This window comes from Danio rerio, chromosome 18 (assembly GCF_049306965.1).
Source record: "Danio rerio strain Tuebingen ecotype United States chromosome 18, GRCz12tu, whole genome shotgun sequence".
In the NCBI taxonomy this organism is placed as follows: domain Eukaryota; kingdom Metazoa; phylum Chordata; class Actinopteri; order Cypriniformes; family Danionidae; genus Danio; species Danio rerio.
The window spans coordinates 23,098,278-23,116,567 of record NC_133193.1 but is presented as its reverse complement, the minus strand read 5'-3'; the positions used below and the strand labels follow the sequence as shown (position 1 = coordinate 23,116,567).

The 18,290-nt window shown below is 32.5% G+C and overlaps 1 protein-coding gene across 15 annotated transcripts in view; it reads left to right on the top strand.

The window, feature by feature from the left end:
* Positions 1 to 1,208: 1,208 nt before the first annotated feature.
* fan1 (FANCD2 and FANCI associated nuclease 1) overlaps positions 1,209 to 18,290 on the top strand; it is a 37,163-nt gene continuing 20,081 nt past the window's right edge. For 3 of the 15 annotated variants that reach the window (XM_073929297.1, XM_073929301.1, XM_073929299.1), the window contains exons 1-14: positions 4,330 to 4,443; positions 4,718 to 4,881; positions 5,972 to 6,139; positions 6,426 to 6,487; positions 6,756 to 6,834; positions 7,150 to 7,225; positions 7,523 to 7,597; positions 7,948 to 8,031; positions 8,384 to 8,461; positions 8,758 to 8,833; positions 9,173 to 9,250; positions 12,726 to 12,777; positions 12,987 to 13,064; positions 14,264 to 14,348. Coding sequence is in view for 1 of the 15 variants with exons in the window: in NM_001045081.2 (NP_001038546.2) it covers positions 1,615 to 2,752 (1,138 nt within the window). In the remaining 14 variants the exon portion in view is untranslated. 15 annotated transcript variants of the gene reach the window in all.

Sequence of the window (18,290 nt, the reverse complement as noted above, 5' to 3'; positions counted from 1 at the left end):
CGCGAAAAAATACTTCACGAATTGACGAAAGTGAAGGGAAAAAAACCTTAAGAGAAAACAGGTTCAGTTGGACATGACTATTTCTCCTCTGGCCAAACTTCTTGTGCAGAGCTGCAGTCGAGGCACTGGAGGCGGTAGAACATGTAGGACATCCATCGTGGAGAAGCAGCAGGTGAAGTAAATGCTCAAAAAATAAAAAATAATAATAATTTAGTGTATCACAAACATTCATGTTAGGAATAAGTGTTTGTAGCTACAGTTGAAATTAGTTATAACGGTTCTTTTGCTAAATCCAACTCAGTCTCTTTTATGAAAACTAATTAAAAAAATTGTTCCCCCTTAGTGTAATTGTTGATGTTTGTAAAATGTTAAAAATAAAAATCCAAAACCAAAAGCTTTCACTTCAAGAACTTTTATTCAAGTTTTGGATATATCAGAGTTCAAATGAAGACAACTATATTATTTAATTATGATTCACTTACCTATTACGTAAAATGTTAGGAATTGGAAGACATAGAAAAGGTGAATCATTGGTGGACATAGTCATGATATTCATCAATAATGTCAATTTTTATAGTCTGATTTTTTTTATTTATATGTAAAATGAGGACTGTGGTTAAATGGAAAATCTTTATAATCATTCCTTACTCATCACTCTCATACCAATTCACAGAAAAAGGAGAACACTAGGGAGGAATAACATTGTCTTCCCATTGTGATTAGCAATTGTTGTCTGAAAAAAAAAAAAAAACATTGTGTGGCATTTCCCAGCATATCTTGGCATATATGTAATACTTTAATTTTGGGTCAGAAATTAATTTAACCTTACATGAAAAAGTCCTTTAATATGACAAAAAAGTCCACTGAAGTCCAAACGGAAATACAATCCACATTTAAGTTTATTTTCCATAAAAAAACGAAAGAATAATATGCAGGTTTTAGTTAGAAATTACTTTTTTACAGATATGTTTCTGCAAAATTACTTATAAAAACTTGAAAGACTAATATTCATTCACAGTCTATACTAATTTTGTAGTCACTCTGTGTCTATTAAACGTAAGATGCTATTTAGCTGCACTTTTTTAACCGAATGAAATAAGTTCACTTAGTTAAAAGACTTTTACTAAGTACATAACTAGGCTATGTCAAATGACTTTTATTTTGAAAAATAAAGAGAAAAAAATAAAGGCGCCATGAATTCTTACGGCTGGCTTCACATTTCCTCTCAGAGCCAGACAGGTCTGTACAAATAGCTGCAGATTAATTTACTATTGTATAATATTTATCTTGACATACTATTTTACAGTTATTAACAGTATTGTTTTAATTCATAATGTTTTATTTAAACGTCGTTACGTTTTATTGAAATACATTAACAGTTAGTGGCATGCATTTATATGAAAAAACGGACAAATCAAATCATTTAAAATGTGAATGAATGATAATATAATAAAGCAGACTACCATTACCATTACTTTAGTTCTGCCAGTCTATCTTACTAACTGATGTCTTCTTGTATGTACTATTCCTCAGAGTTATAAACAAACATGCAGCCTGCTTCATTTATATGACTCCATGTCTTGTTGGTTCATATGACATGAGCACGCTTCTATTATGGAGTCTCAGACCGGGAGAAAAAGTGCCAGAAGACTCTCAATGACCAAGAAAAAGAGCCAAAGTGTCTGTCCTATTAAAGAAAGAACAAGTAATGGAGGAGCTGCTTCCATAACCTCATTTTTCAGGAATACACCACCAAGTAAACTTGCCTGTCCTCTGTGTGGCAAACTTGTACCTCGTTACAAGATTAATGAACACATAGACTCCCAGTGTCAGAACTTTCTTGTGGAGGATGACGGAAAGCAAAAGGAAATCACCAAAGCACCTTCTAACAGTGCTTTAGCATCAAATAATGAGAGAGAGAAAAGTCCTGGAGACAAAGATGCTGATACTAGTCCGTTTTTCAAAAAGAACTGTGCAGTGAGGAGAGATTCATCTGAAACAGATTCACAAGCTAAACCGGTTAAGACTGTTGGTCTGGGAAGTTTATCCTCTAAACTCTCTAGACGAGCACTTAGACTTTCAGATGAGTCCGGAGTAAATCTTACTCGCGTCTCAGATAATGAAAAGGATCATAATGCAGACTTGAACAGATCACAGAAGGAAAACTGCATGAATAGTTTAACTTTTGGGTCTGAAAGAAATGGCACGGATGCAGATAATATATTAGAAACAGAGCCAGAAGCTTCAAATCAACCACAGCTTAAAAATGTTGAGAAATCTGCATCAGATTCAAGCATAAGCAGTGATGTTCACACATCCTCATCCAGTGTACTGAAGCGAAAGTCCATGGAGATACCTAAAAATGACACAAACACTACAGAAACATGTATTGCACATAAGAAAAGTAGATTTTTTCAAAGCAGTATTGAAAGAGGAGATGAATCTAAGGTCAAATCAGATCAAACTGAAGCTTCGTCTAGTGCATATGATGTTCCAACATCAAAGAGTCCAATCAAAAGCAAAACCACACAGGAGGAGATTGAGAAGGAGCTGAATAAGACACCGGCTAATGAACACAACATGCTTGATGTTGAGAAAGTGGGTGAGGGATCAGAGCAGCAGCCCACCAGGTTGCCTTATTATCTGCGAAACTTTCGGACTGTCCTTGAGGCTGTGTTGGAGAATGAGGATGATAGGAGGCTCTTCAATGAAGACGACTTCTCAACAATTCAGTCTTTTCAGCAGCTTTCAGGTAGAGAAATTACTTAAAAGTCAATTTGAAGTGTCAGTTCTGCTCTTAAATGCAACCGTAGTTTACATGCACTTCAGCCGAGTTATGTAACATGCATTGTTTAAAACCTTGTGATCAGTGAGATTTGTATTTGTTTGTTTTTGTCAAATAATGTTATGTTTCATATTAAGCAAGGAGTCCAGAGATTGATCAGGAGTAACAGTAAAGACATTTATAATGTTTTCTTTTTTTAGAAACATATTTCTGTTCATCCTGAATGCTGATAATCATGGTTTCCACTAAAACTTTAAGCAGCACATTAGTTTTCATCACTTGATAATAAGAGATGATTCTTGAAAACACAGAGTGTTCTTGATACGTGGATTACTCATTTAGTTGGGTTTGGTTATTGACGATTTGACACGATCCAGAATATATATATATTTTTTAAATTGATCTGAGAGTTGTTGCCATAGCAACAGTTCTGGTTGCTCAAACATGCTCAGGAGCAGCCTTGTTTCATATAAACAGGATTAGATTGTGTTATTTCAAGCAAAGGAGATACTTAAAAGTATGATGATATATTCTTACAATAGTAACAGTACAATAGTAAGGTTATATCCTGTGTATTAATTTGGGGAAAATTATATATTTTTATATATATATATTTCAGAGTTTTTGTTGTTTTATTACATGACACATTCAAGTCGTTGTAAAATCTATTCCTTCAAACCCAAAGATGCAGGTATTATTCATGCGTAAAAGCATGTAGACAAACACAACATAAGTACTAATACATTTCCATGTGAATACACTCCATTTTATGAGTGCACCCCATTTTGAAAAAAAAAATATTTCTCCATTTCTCAGTGAATATAGGCAATGTATTTTGGTGCATGTAAACAAAACAGATTTATTAAACAGATATATTTATTCAAAACATATTTTAGTCACCGAACATATTAAGAAATCAAAAAAATAATACAATTAGATTCAAGCAAAATATATAGCAAAAATAAATTACTACCTACAAAATTTTAACTACATTTTTTACATTTTTTACTTCTCTTGATTTTTCCTCTATTTTAAATTTGTATTAATATTTTTCCATAACATAAATTTGGGTGTACTAGTTTTTGGACCGTTAAGTAAGTTATTTTGTTAAATACGCTCCAGATTTAACTTCAGTTCTGACTAATCTAATGTATATGCACAAATATAATATTTTATAGCTTCTTATTAAAAAATATTTTAAAAGATAGATTTGCGAGGGGTGAACTTATATATGCTGAGCTGTGTGTGTGTGTGTGTGTGTGTGTGTGTGTGTGTGTGTGTGTGTGTTTGTTTTTATCACATGGTGGGGACCTCAGCATGATAGCACACTCACAAAGTGGGGACCAAAAACATAGTGGGGACCGATCGCCCGGTCCCCACTATGTTTTGCCTTTAAAAGACTCAGGGGGCGTTGCTGATATGCCTAGTGCAGTTTTTTTCACTGATCCCCACCTTGACCATTTACCTGAATTGAGTGTGTAAGTGTGTGTCGGCGCACTGCTCTATAGCGGTCCTGTAGTCGGATGGCGGTACTGCACCCTGACACACACTTGACGCAGTTCACACACTCTGCCTACTGCACATGCGCAGATCTCATAAATGAATCCGACTTTAATCAACTTAATTAAGATCTATCATCAAATTATTCGAATTTTTGGGTAAGTTAGAATGTTTTTCACCATCATAATGTAATAAAATAGGTTATATGACAAATACTTATGTTGCATATTTTGACAGTTATCAGGTATAGTTAATTAAATGTTTTAACGAATTTCCTGGGTGTTTTAATCGATGTTGTTTCAAATTACGTATTAATATAACACCGATAAGACACAAACTACAGTTCGGTATGTAATTTAACTTGTTTACACGAGTAAAAGTTACTCGCGCTAATGTGCTAACGTGCTAACTGCCCGGTGCTACGTGAGTCAGAGGCCGGGGTGGAGTGCATGAGCCGCGGTCAGACAGTCACCAATCACCGGGCGGCTAAATGGATCGACGGAGGATAAAACCATTAAAAGATGCGGAGAAACACATCACCAGCTCCACTGACAAGACCCATTCACTGGAAACCGAATATATAGAAGGTTACTAAGGTATGTTTTCATAGTTCTTGTATCGTACTAAATGGTTAATTGCTTTAAACATTTAACGTTAATCCTGAAATAACACTATTATATACTATTTATACGTTAATGTAGTAATATAGAGGTTATAATTAAAATGTGGGGCTATCTGGTCCTAGAAATGTACTTAATTTATTGTTCTATGACGTGTAGAAACGTTTTATTTTAGATAAATAATTATAATAAACTCCAACTTAGTGTAAAACATATATAAAAGTACATAAATGTACACTGTGTGTGTTTTATTTATTTATTTGCTGTCAACTGGTAGCCTTTTACAATAAGGTTAAATTAGTTAATGCTGGTTAATGCATTTACTAACATGAACAATAAATAATACTTTATTACAGTATTTGTTCATGTTGTTTAACTTTAGTTAATGAAAATAAAGTTGTTCATTACTAGTTAAACACGCACAATGCATTAATTATTGCAATGCATTATTACTGGTACAAGCATGAATTTAGATTTGAATGATGCATTAGTAAATGTTAAACTATGATTAATAAATGCTGTACATGCATTGTTCATTACTAGGTCATGTTAGTAAGTACATTAACTAATAAAACCTGATTGTAAAGTGTGACCTGTAAACAATTGAAGTGGAAAAAAAGTTCTTTAAAACTGTCCTAAGAAAGAAGAACAGGTGTTCAATAGTATTAGAACAACATTGTTGAAAGGTTCTAATCCACTTCAAAAGGTTTACTGTATTTATAATTCACACACAGAGAGGATGCTAATGTGAGGTTTTTGTAGTTTTTGAACCCTACACATTAAATCTTTTAGGTCAGAGTTTGCGTTGTCCACATTTATTAAAGGAAGTTTTGTGGTTGAGTACAAATGATAGAGCTTGTGGAAGCAAAGCATATATGAGATATAATAAAAATACTGTCTTTATGTTTGACTTTATATGGTAAAACAAGAACAGGTGGTTAAGTGTTTTCCCCATTCAAATGTACATGTATATATTATATTCATTGTGTTTGTATTCATGCCATAGTTTAGCTTTTTATTGCTATAAGAGGGCACAATTAAAATGTTGCTTGCTCTTTTCTCTTAGTTTTGCAGCATTGATGCCGATCATGAGGACGATCTGCACCCTAACTGCACTGTCAATAAGATCGTTGTTCAGAGAAAACCTCATTTGTGCCTTTTTGCAATCAGGGATATTTTCTTTGGAGAGGAAATAACGTTTGACTATGGCGCATGTGATTGGCCTTGGAGAAAGGTTTGACATTTTGATCACTTAATACATTAATCCTTAATACATTCAGCAAAGCTAAGAGTTTTTTAATGTTAATATAGATTAAGGGTAAATCTGTTCAAAAATAAAGAGTTTGCATCATCCATAAGAGATAATAAAATCAATCTCTTAATATCTTCTTCTTGTCTTAATGGGTAAAAAAAAGTTAAATTAATTGGGTAATGCTTTACTTTAAAGGGGGGTTCATAAGACTGTCATGAAAGCTTTATAGTCATGACATGACTTATATAACAAAGCTGTTTTTAAATAGCTTTCATTGAAGGATGCCCATATGACTGCAGAAGAAAACTGCTCCGACAACTCTCTGATGAGGTATGTTTATTAGTATTATTATTATTATTAGTAGTAGTAGTAGTGAATGTTGTTGCTGTAGTAATGCATTTAATTTTAATTATTTAACTTGGTGTGTGTCCTAATTTATGAACATATGCAATAGTGTAACATTGTGGGGACCAGAGGCATGTTAGAGAAGCTGTGAAACACACTTAGTCCTGAATACACACAGTACGGTCTGACATAGTGGGGACCAGGAGCCCTGAGTACTACTGTCTAATTATTATTTTTTGTTTTTTATATTTAGCTTTTATTGAAGTATGACCAAATGACGAGAAGAAGAGAACTGCTCTGCTCCAGTAGGAGACCCACAACCCTCTGATGAGGTGGGTTTAAATTTAATAATAATAATAATTATTATTATTAGTAGTAGTAGAAGTAGTAGTAGTTGTTGTTGTTGTAGTAGTAGTGCATTTAATTATAATTATTTAACTTAATCAAAATCTAGAAATGAAACAGAGTGTGTGTCCTAATTGGTGAACGTATGCAATAGTGTAACATTGTGGGGACCAGAGGCATGTTAGAGAAGCTGGGAAACACACTTAGTCCTGAATACACACACAGTACGGTCTGACATAGTGGGGACCGGAACCCTTGAGTACTGCTGTCTAACTAATATATATATATATTTTTTTTTTCAGCTTATATTGAAGGATGACCATATGACAGAGGAAGAGAACTGCTCTGCTCCAGTACGTGACCCACAACTCTGATGAGGTGTGTTTAATGTTGTTGTTATTATTATTAGTAGTAGTAGTAGTAGTAGTAGTAGTAGTAGTAGTAGTTGTTGTTGTAGTAGTAGTGCATTTAATTGTAATTATTTATCTTAATCAAAATCTAGAAATGAAATAGAGTGTGTGTCCTAATTGGTGAACCCATGCACTAGTGTAACATTGTGGGGACCAGAGGCATGTTAGAGAAGCTGTGAAACACACACAGTACGGTCTGACATAGTGGGGACCGGAACCCTTGAGTACTGCTGTCTAACTAATATATATATATTTTTATATTCAGGTTTGCTGAAGTATGACCGTATGACAGAAGGAGAGAACAGCTCTGCTCCAGTACGAGACCCACAACTCTGATGAGGTGTGTTTATTAATATTGTTGTTGTTGTTGTTGTTGTTATTATTATTATTATTACTAGTTGTTGTAGTAGTAGTAGTAGTTGTTGTTGTAGTAGTAGTGCATTTAATTGTAATTATTTAACTTAATCAAAATATAGAAATGAAACAGAGTGTGTGTCCTAATTGGTGAACGTATGCACTGACTTTGTGGGGACCAGAGGCATGTTAGAGAAGCTGTAAAACACACTTAGTCCTGAATACACACAGTAAGGTCTGACATAGTGGGGACCGGGACCCTTGAGTACTACTGTCTAACTAATATATATATATATATATATATATATATATATATATATATTTTTTATTATTCAGCTTTTATTGAAGGATGGAAGGATGACCATATGACAGAGGAAGAGAACTGCTCTGCTCCAGTAGGAGACCCACAACTCTGATGAGGTGTGTTTAAATTTAATAATAATAACAATTATTATTATTATTATTATTATTATTATTATTATTATTATTATTATTATTAATATTATTAGTTGTAGTAGTAGTAGTAGTTGTTGTTGTAGTAGTGGTGTATTTAATTGTAACTATTTAACTTAATCAAAATATATAAATGAAACAGAGTGTGTGTCCTAATTGGTGAACATATGCACTGACATTGTGGGGACCAGAGGCATGTTAGAGAAGCTGTGAAACACACTTAGTCCTGAATACACACACAGTAAGGTCTGACATAGTGGGGACCGACGCGACCCTGGTGTACTGCTGTCTAACTAATATATTTTTTTTTTATTTTCAGCTTATATTGAAGGATGACCATATGACAGAGGAAGAGAACTGCTCTGCTCCAGTACGAGACTCACAACTCTCTGATGAGGTGTGTTTAATGTTGTTGTTATTATTTTTATTAGTAGTAGTAGTTGTTCTTGTTGTAGTAGTAGTGCATTTAATTGTAATTATTTAACTTAACGAAAATCTAGAAATGAAACAGAGTGTGTGTCCTAATTTTTGAATGTATGCACTAGTGTAACATTGTGGGGACCAGAGGCATGTTAGAGAAGCTGTAAAACACACCTAGTCCTCAATACACACAGTAATGTCTGACGTAGTGGAGACCGGGACCCTTGAGTACTACTGTCTAACTAAAATATATATATTTTTTTTTTTTTTCAGCTTTTATTGAAGGATGACCATATGACAGAGGAAGAGAACTGCTCTGCTCCAGTAGGAGACCCACAACTCTGATGAGGTGTGTTTATAATAATAATAATAACAATTATTTTTATTATTATTATTATTATTATTAGAATTATTATTATTAGTTGTAGTAGTGATAGTAGTTGTTGTTGTAGTAGTAGTGTATTTAATTGTAACTATTTAACTTAATCAAAATATATAAATGAAACAGAGTGTGTGTCCTAATTGGTGAACATATGCACTGACATTGTGGGGACCAGAGGCATGTTAGAGAAGCTGTAAAACACACTTAGTCCTGAATACACACACAGTAAGGTCTGACATAGTGGGGACCGGGACCCTTGAGTACTGCTGTCTAACTAATATATATTTTTTTATTTTTTTTATTCAGCTTTGATTGAAGGATGACCATATGACAGAGGAAGAGAACTGCTCTGCTCCAGTACGTGACCCACAACTCTCTGATGAGGTGTGTTTAATGTTGTTGTTATTATTTTTATTAGTAGTAGTAGTTGTAGTAGTTGTTGTTGTAGTAGTAGTAGTAGTGCATTTAATTGTAATTATTTAACTTAATCAAAATATATAAATGAAACAGAGTGTGTGTCCTAATTGGTGAACATATGCACTGACATTGTGGGGACCAGAGGCATGTTAGAGAAGCTGTGAAACACACTTAGTCCTGAATACACACACAGTACGGTCTGACATAGTGGGGACCGCGACCCTTGAGTACTGCTGTCTAACTAATATATATTTTTTTATATTCAGCTTTTATTGAAGGATGACCATATGACAGGGGAAGAGAACTGCTCTGCTCCAGCACGTGACTCACAACTCTGTTATTGCATATCAGATTTAACGAACCGTTTACTACGGATTTCATGTAATTTTGATAACTGTCCATTAATCAGATGTCATCACGCTGCTGTGCCATCAGCCAATCGTTGTATTGCTAATAATGATTTTGAGGATCGATAGATCTGTCACAACACACAGTCACAACACCTCTCAGATCAGTTTAATCTGATTCGCAAACTTTTTTGAAGAACCAAATTAGCCTAAGATGAGTTATCAAGATTAAAAGATCCAGGATCTGTAATATATTCTTAGATTATTTTAGCGAGGTCCGAAGAACAGACCCCTGGACCCTTGAGTACTACTGTCTAAATTATATTTTTCAAAATAAAAATTATAAATTATATATAAAAATATTTAAAATAATTTTTTATAAAATATTTATAAAATTATATATAAAATATATATTTTTAATTATATACAGTTGAAGTCAGAATTATTAGCCCCCTTGTTTATTTCTTGTACTAAATTTCTGTTTAATGGAAAGCAGATTTTTTAAACACATTTCTAATCATAATAGTTTTAATAACTCATCTCTAATAACTGATTTATTTTCTCTTTGCCATGATGACAGTAAAAATTATTTGACTAGATATTTTTCAAGACACTTCTATACAGCTTAAAGTGACATTTAAAGGCTTCACTAAGTTAATTAGGGTAACTAGGCAAGTTATTGGAGGGATAATAATATTGACCTTAAAATGGTTCATAAAAAATTAAAACTGCTTTTATTCTAGCTGAAATAAAACAAATAAGACTTTCTCCAGAAGAAAAAAATATCATCAGACATACTATGAAAAAATTCCCTGCTCTGTTACACATCATTTGGGAAATATTTGTAAAAAAGTTTTAAAAAGGTGGGCTGACTTCAACTGTATATACTTTCATATATATATATATATATATATATATATATATATATATATATATATATATATATATATATATTATACAGTTGAAGTATTAATTATTAGACCCCTTGGAATTTTTCTCTTCTTTTTTAAATATTTCCTAAACGATGTTTAACAGAGCAAGGAAATTTTCACAGTGTGTCTGATAATATTTTTTTCTTCTGGAGAAAGTCTTATTTGTTTTATTTTGACTAGAATAAAAACAGTTTACATTTTTTTAAACACCGTTTAAGGGACAAAATTATTAGCCTCTTTAAGCTATATTTTTTTCTCGATAATCTACAGAACAAACCATCGTTATACAATAACTTGACTAATTACCCTAACCTGCCTAGTTAACCTAATTACCCTAGTGAAGCCTTTAAATTTCACTTTAAGCTGTATAGAAGTGTCTTAAAGAATATCTAGTCTAATATTATTTACTGTCGTCATGGCAAAGAGAAAATAAGTCCATTATTAGAAATGATTATTAGAAATAGTTATTAAAACTATTATGTTTAGAAATGTGTTGAAAAAAATCTTCTCTCCGTTAAACAGAAATTGGGGAAATAATAAACAAGCTGTCTAATAATTCAGGGGGGCTAATAATTCTGACTTCAACTGTATATAAAGAGTTTCATTGCAGAACGAGATATATCCATTTAAAAAAATGTTGGTAATTTTGACATTATTTTTCAGGACATCAACAGTCAAGTTCATTCACAATTTCTGTACATTAAACTATAACTTGAGCTCAGTGAAGGCCAGGAACACAATATTTTCAAATCCAGGATATTTTTTATTTAATTTTATGTCTATAATTAAGTTAAAAAAAAACATGCCAAAATGCTACATATTAATCCAACCCACATTGTCAAACATGGAATAATATATGCAAAGATTAATTAATAATAATAAGATTCTAAGTTAGATTTGGCCAGAATGTACACAACATAACACAACATTACATAACATAACTTTTTTTTTTTTTTTTCCAAAACGCTACATCCACCTTAGGCTATATTATACTACATTAATACCATTACCAAAAGCTAGTGAATCAATGTTTTGTTTGATAAGTAAGATTAAGTTAGTTAGATAAATGACCTTTAGCTTGGTACAGAAAGAGTGGAGGGCGGCTCCTTCCACACCGCTGCAGAAAACCAAACCTGTATGATTAGAGCGGGCGGAGCTGAGTCCGTGACACAAACTTGCCTCGCTATGTCATATTTAATGAATTATTTCACTGTAATAATAATAATAATAGCTTATTTATTTGGTTGTGAAAAAGCTAAACCGTTTTCTCCATAACAACATGTGCCCTTTAAGTTCCTTTGTAATAAATCAACAACAACAAGAATTAATTTTAAATAATAGGTGCAACCACATAAATAAATCTTCAGATAGGCTACTCAGCTACATTTAAGAAATTATTTAAAAAATAAACTTATAAGGGACACTTGCAGACAGGTATCTTGTGATGGGGAGTAGGAAAAAAGGCGCTCCTAGGCCTTCTCTTGACATCAGCGGAGACTCGTTCCCTGCTGCATTTGTGTATTGTTGACGCAGAAGTATCTTATTCTGGTCCAATTTTGTGGCCTTTTTATTATTTTTTTGTGAAGTTGAAGACTTCATCTTCTATCGCTAAATCAATGAGCAAACTCTGAGCACTTCACCGGCGATGACTCTCTTCCCAGGGGATGCTGAGCTCGCGCCGCATCCTGAACGCTCTCTAACTGTTATATCGCACTTTGTAAAGAAACTGGTCTGACGGATATTGCGTTTTGTGAAAAAAAATACGTTTTGTACTTGGCCTAAAATGTGCATTCTTAAATGTTATTAATGGCAGCAATTCACACATAGATTAAGGTACATCTGAACAGTGATTTCCAATAATAAAATCCAAATGTCAAAAAATGCCGTTTATCGCATTTTGCAACCAAACTCTTCATATGTATGTGAGTTATGACTGTATGACTGCAGAAGAGAACTGCTCTGTTCCCACAACTCAGTTTTTCTGGGACTTGAAAACAGACGCTCGGCAGATTTTAAAGGGTGGAATCTTGATCAAATCGTGGGTTTACACACAAACATGTAATACAGTGGCAGATTTTCTGGATGTTATATACACATTTGTATTTGCAAACATATACCATATTGTTTTAAATGATGTATTTTTGTGTGGGTTTTTACATTCAGAGAAAGTTACAGTGGATCGTGATTTTGGAGGAGGTGAAGTCCAGTCTAAAAGGTAAAAATATTATTTATTTTTCTGATCAGAATTTTTCTTTTTTCAGAATGTTTATTTTTATCATGATATGTATGTGCTATGTTTGAAAACTATATTTAAGCTACCATCACACGATTTTACCCATTAAAAAGAACAACACAAAATCAAAGAAATATTTTGGTAAGCTTTCTGCAGAGAAGTCAACTCTCAGACTTGATTTTTACTTTCAGAGTCCCCTCAAGTATCATCACCATGGTACAGTGTCTGTGAAGATAGTGAAGCAGACCCAGCATTCACAAAAAAGAGAGGTATGATCATTAAAGTTAATTTGTGACTGACTTGTGTTATTGTACAAGTCCAAATGCACAAGCTCATTTACATAACATGTAGGGTAAAACAGGACAGAAGCACATTACTTCCATGATGATTTCAGTACAGTTGCACTTGATGTCTCATTTCATGTTAGTTAAACAATATTGCTAAATACTTTGGAAAAATATACTAATTGCATATCTGGTTACACTTTATTTTAATAATTTACTTTATTACTACTACTATATTCATATTGTACTAATTTTGAGCGTAACCTAACAGTCTGCTGTACTGTACTATTTACTGAGACCAATGAGAGTTGGTTTTATTGAGGTAACCTTAACTGTCAGCTAATACTCTACACTCTAAAATTAATAAAAATAAGTAATAATAATTAAATTAGCAGTTTTTCATAATTTGTTTTTATGAAATCTGTTTGTTTCTGCTTTTGAATTGCATTATGGGATCTTGATCTTTCTTCCAACAACTTTTAATCTTAAAAAGTAAAAAAAAGTGACTTTTTGTTTGGGTTGTTGTTGTATATTATGCTACAGAAACCTTGTAATAAACTGCCGGTACATTTTCTGTTATTCTAAAGACTTATTTATCGCTATATATTATTTCTTATACATTATATTATTTCAAACTACTAAAATGTCAGTAAAAGTCACTTTGTTAAACTGTAGAGTTGAATTTTCAACATCAAAAGTGCACAGAGCAGAGATCAACATCCCATAATGCAATTCACCATCACAAAAAAAAAAAACACTTGTAAATCACAAAATACAGGAACTGGTAATGAACAGATATGTGTTACAGTGTAGTGTTTTGAGCTAAACTTGAGCTAACAGTCTGCTAATACTCTACTGATAATCAGATGAGCGTTAGTCTTATTGAAATACTCTAATACATAATACTTTACGGTGAGATAATTAACGTAGTTGCAGAGTTACGCATAGTTAGAAGAATGTCTAAACTGGACTATGGAATAAAGTGTAACCCCATAAACCAGATTTGGAGTTAATAGGAAGTATTTTTTAATCCATCTCCATCTTAAGTATTTTTAATAATAGGCAAGACATATTTTTCTAGCAATTTCTATCACAATATTAAACTAACATAACAGCACATGTTGTAAAAATGACTGAACATTTATGCAACTAAAACCACTTTTTTATATTTTAACCACCCATAGGTCCCATAAAGAGAAGATCCTGGAGCAAACAGGAAGTACATGCTGTGGTGAAAGCTGAACCATTGGCTCTAAAAACCAGAGATTGGTCAGCTTTGGATTTTTATATTAAAAACTGAATCTCGGCTATTTAGATAAAAAATCTGAATAACACTTTTATAGTAAGTATACACTATACATCATTAGTTTAGCACTAACTCTACATTAATAGACTTTAGGAAGCAGTTTATAAATACAGCTTCAAACGCTGTATTCTTGACTTGACTTAATTGTATTTTCATGCTTTGTTACTGATTCATTTTTCATTACTTCATTATGTATTGCATTATTTACAAACTATTTGTATATAAGAGTAGTTGGTGGTTTTTAAGATAATTCAGAATGAGTTATTAAATGATTAATAAACTATTCAAATGAGCATTTATACATGTTATATTCAGGCATATAGTAATTGTAACCATGTGTGTTAGTAAATGCTATAATAACACAACTTCATGCAGTTTTGTGACCTAAGGACTGTTTATAGTTGATAAATCCCTTATAAATGTCAATTTAAGGCTCAGTATCTAATGAACAATAAATCTTTGCAATCTTATTAAAAAAATTCTGTAAAGTTTAAATATTGCAAAATAAAAATACAACATAATTTCAAAACAACATAATTAACAACATGACAATATTCATTTCAGTGTTTCTGTGATGTTTGCACTGTACAGTAATTTTATATTTTGATAAGATTGCAAAGATTTATTTTTCATTAGATAGTTTCATTTGTGTATCTTGAAATAATGGAAAAAAAAAAATATATATATATATATCTTCTTTGGCCTTAGTCCCGTATGATTGCGGGGTCGGCTCTTTTTGGAACAAGTCCTTCAGTTTTAGACTTGTCCATATGATAACGACTTTTTTACACCTTCCGGCCAGCCTGTCATATGGGCCTGTCACACTCATACACTAGGGACAATTTAGCCTTCCCAATTCACCTGTAGCATGTCTTTGGACTGTGCCTTTGCACCCGAAGGAAACCCACACGAATGCAGGGAGAACATGCAAACTTCTCACAGAAATGCCAACTGAGCCGAGGTTCAGACCAGTGACCCAGCGACCTTCTTGCTGTGAGGCGACAGCACTACCTACCGCGCCACTGCCATATATATACCATATATATATATATATATATATATATATATATATAAAGCTATGAATCACTCCCCCTTTTAATTTATTTCTTTTTTTCTGTTTAGAATATAGCTGAGATTTTAATTGTCATTTATAAGGGATTTATAAAGCATCAATAGTCCTCACTTTAGATTAGCTCACAAAACTGCATGAAGTTGAGTTTATAAAGCATTTATTATTAGACAGAGTAACCATTACTATATGCCTGATTATTAAGATATATAAATGTTGGGTAACACTATAATAACTGCACACAATGAATTATTTATGAAACATTAGCAAATAGTTAGTTGAACGTTTGTTAAGCATTAACGCTACATTAATAGACATTAGTAAGCAGTTTATAAATTATATTTATAAATATAAATTACAAATATTATTGACTTATAAGCACAATTATAATGTGCTTAATGATTGTTTTCATACTTGGTAAATAATGCAATACTTAATTTAGTAATGAAAAATACATCATTAACAAACCAGATATTTTGTAAAGTAGTTGGTGTTTTTTTTTTAGATAATTCAGAATGTGCAAGTAAATGATTAATAAACTATTCAAAATAACATTGATAATTCTTATTATTCAGGCATATAATAAGTTGTTTAGTATGTTAATAAATGCTTTATGAACTCAACTTCATGCAGTTTTGTGATCTAATCTAAAGCGAGGGCTATTCATGCTTTATAAATCCATTATAAATGACAATATAAGGCTCAGTTACATTATATACAGGAAAAAAATGACTATTAATTTCTACTTATTACAAGATGCTCAAATGAAACTGTATCAAATAAAAAGTAAATCATTGCAATCTTGTCTAAATATAAAATTGCTTTACACATAATGAATTGTTAAATTATTATATTGTTGTTTTATCAAATGATGTTGTATTTCGACACTCCTGTTATTCAGCAATGTTTAAAATTTACAGTAATTGTATTTGTTTAGGTACGATTGCAAATACTTATTGTTTATTTGATACACAGTAGGTAGTGCTGTCACCTCACAGCAAGAAGGTCACTGGTTCGAGCCCTGGCTGGGTCAGTTGGCATTTCTGTGTAAGGTTTGCATGTTCTCCCTGTGTTAGTGTGGGTTTCCTCCAGGTGCTCCTACATGCGGTACAGGTGAATTGGGTAGCCTAAAATGGTCCGTAGTAAATGAGCGTGAATGAGTGTGTATGTGTATGGATGTGTCCCAGGGATGGGTTGCAGCTGGAAGGGCATCCGCTGCATAAAAACGTGCTGGATAAGTTGGTGGTTCAATCCGCTGTTGCGACCCCGAATTAATAAAGAGAGAAAACCAAAATGAAAATAAATGAATAAATGAATGATTCTGAGCCTTTAATTGTCATTTATAAGGGATTTATAAAGCATCAATATTCCTCACTTTAGATTAGATCTCAAAACTACATGAAGTTGAGTTAATAAAGCATTATTTAACATGCAGAAAAACGTATTATATGCAGGGCTCCAAACCGGTTCAAGGAACGGAAACGAAAAACAGAATCAAATGACATTTTCAGCAACAGAAACGAAAACCGAAAAAAAAAGATCAACTTTAATCGTTCTGAACAGAAATGTTTACAGTTAAACGGTTAATAATGTTATTTTATCATTCTCTTTATTATATGAATTTGGGAGACAAAAAGCATTAATTTAAAGCATGTGAACAAATGCGACGGTGACGCTTGTTTTTATATAAACTATAAATGTCTGGCCGTGATGCGTATTTAGGCCTATGCCAGTCTATAAAAGATAATGTAGCTTAAAACACTTTAAAATTTTAGAGAACGTAATACAGTTTGCACAACCAATGTTTGGTCTTAAAAACCTGCCCATAATTAAACGTCATGTAGCCTACTTTTTGATTACTTGACCAGCGGATTAATGGCAGCACCAGCGGATAAACGAGATCTGAGCATAATAGGTATGACCAATATGTGCATAACCAATATGCAAAGTCAAGAGAGTGCACGACTCCATAGGGTAACGTAGCCTAAACTGCGCACACTTGATTATGTAATGTGTGAAATCGTGGACGCATCTCAAAGAGCAAAGCATAACTTATTAAATGCCCATGCTTAATCGGTCATCGATAAGGTCTATCGGTTTTAAAGGGTTACCGACAATAAATCAATCGAGTAATCGTTAGCATCCCTAGTTTAATCAATGAATGTGTTAAATTTTATATTTATATTAAAGATGAATAAGGCAAGAATATGATAATGATACTTTTTAGATTTTTACACCTACAAAAATATCTTGTGGTAGTGCACTTGTTTAATAAAAATCTTTGTAAATAGGTTATCTGTAAAAAACGCAATCAGAGCCAATGACATGTAGAAGTAGTGTTGCCTAATCGGCTATTAAATTTCTAATAAAATTAAAACCAAAGTATAACTCATTGCATTTTTCGTTTGATAAAAATATACAGAAACGAAATAAAATCATAAGGATGCTAGTTTGTAATTTATGTTAATAATAATAAAATGACATGCTTAGACTATAAGCTTAACGGCTATACGCTGCCAATAGGCCACTAATAAATATTATTTTACTTTGTACTGGATTATAATGTATATTTTACAATAAAAACTAAATATAGCATGTCTTACTGTCATTTAAAACAAGTAATTCAAAATACACATCAGAACTGTAGACCTGCAGTGGGTAAACTGTATACAGGGGGTGTTGGTCAATCAATAGCCTACAGCACATAATTGAACTAATTATGATGCTAACTGTAATTTAGCTCTGAATATAGGCCTACGATATATTTTCTGGTGTTTAATTTTGCATGAGCAAATAGCAGTATAGCCTAAAGTAAATTTTTAAAAAAGATTTTACT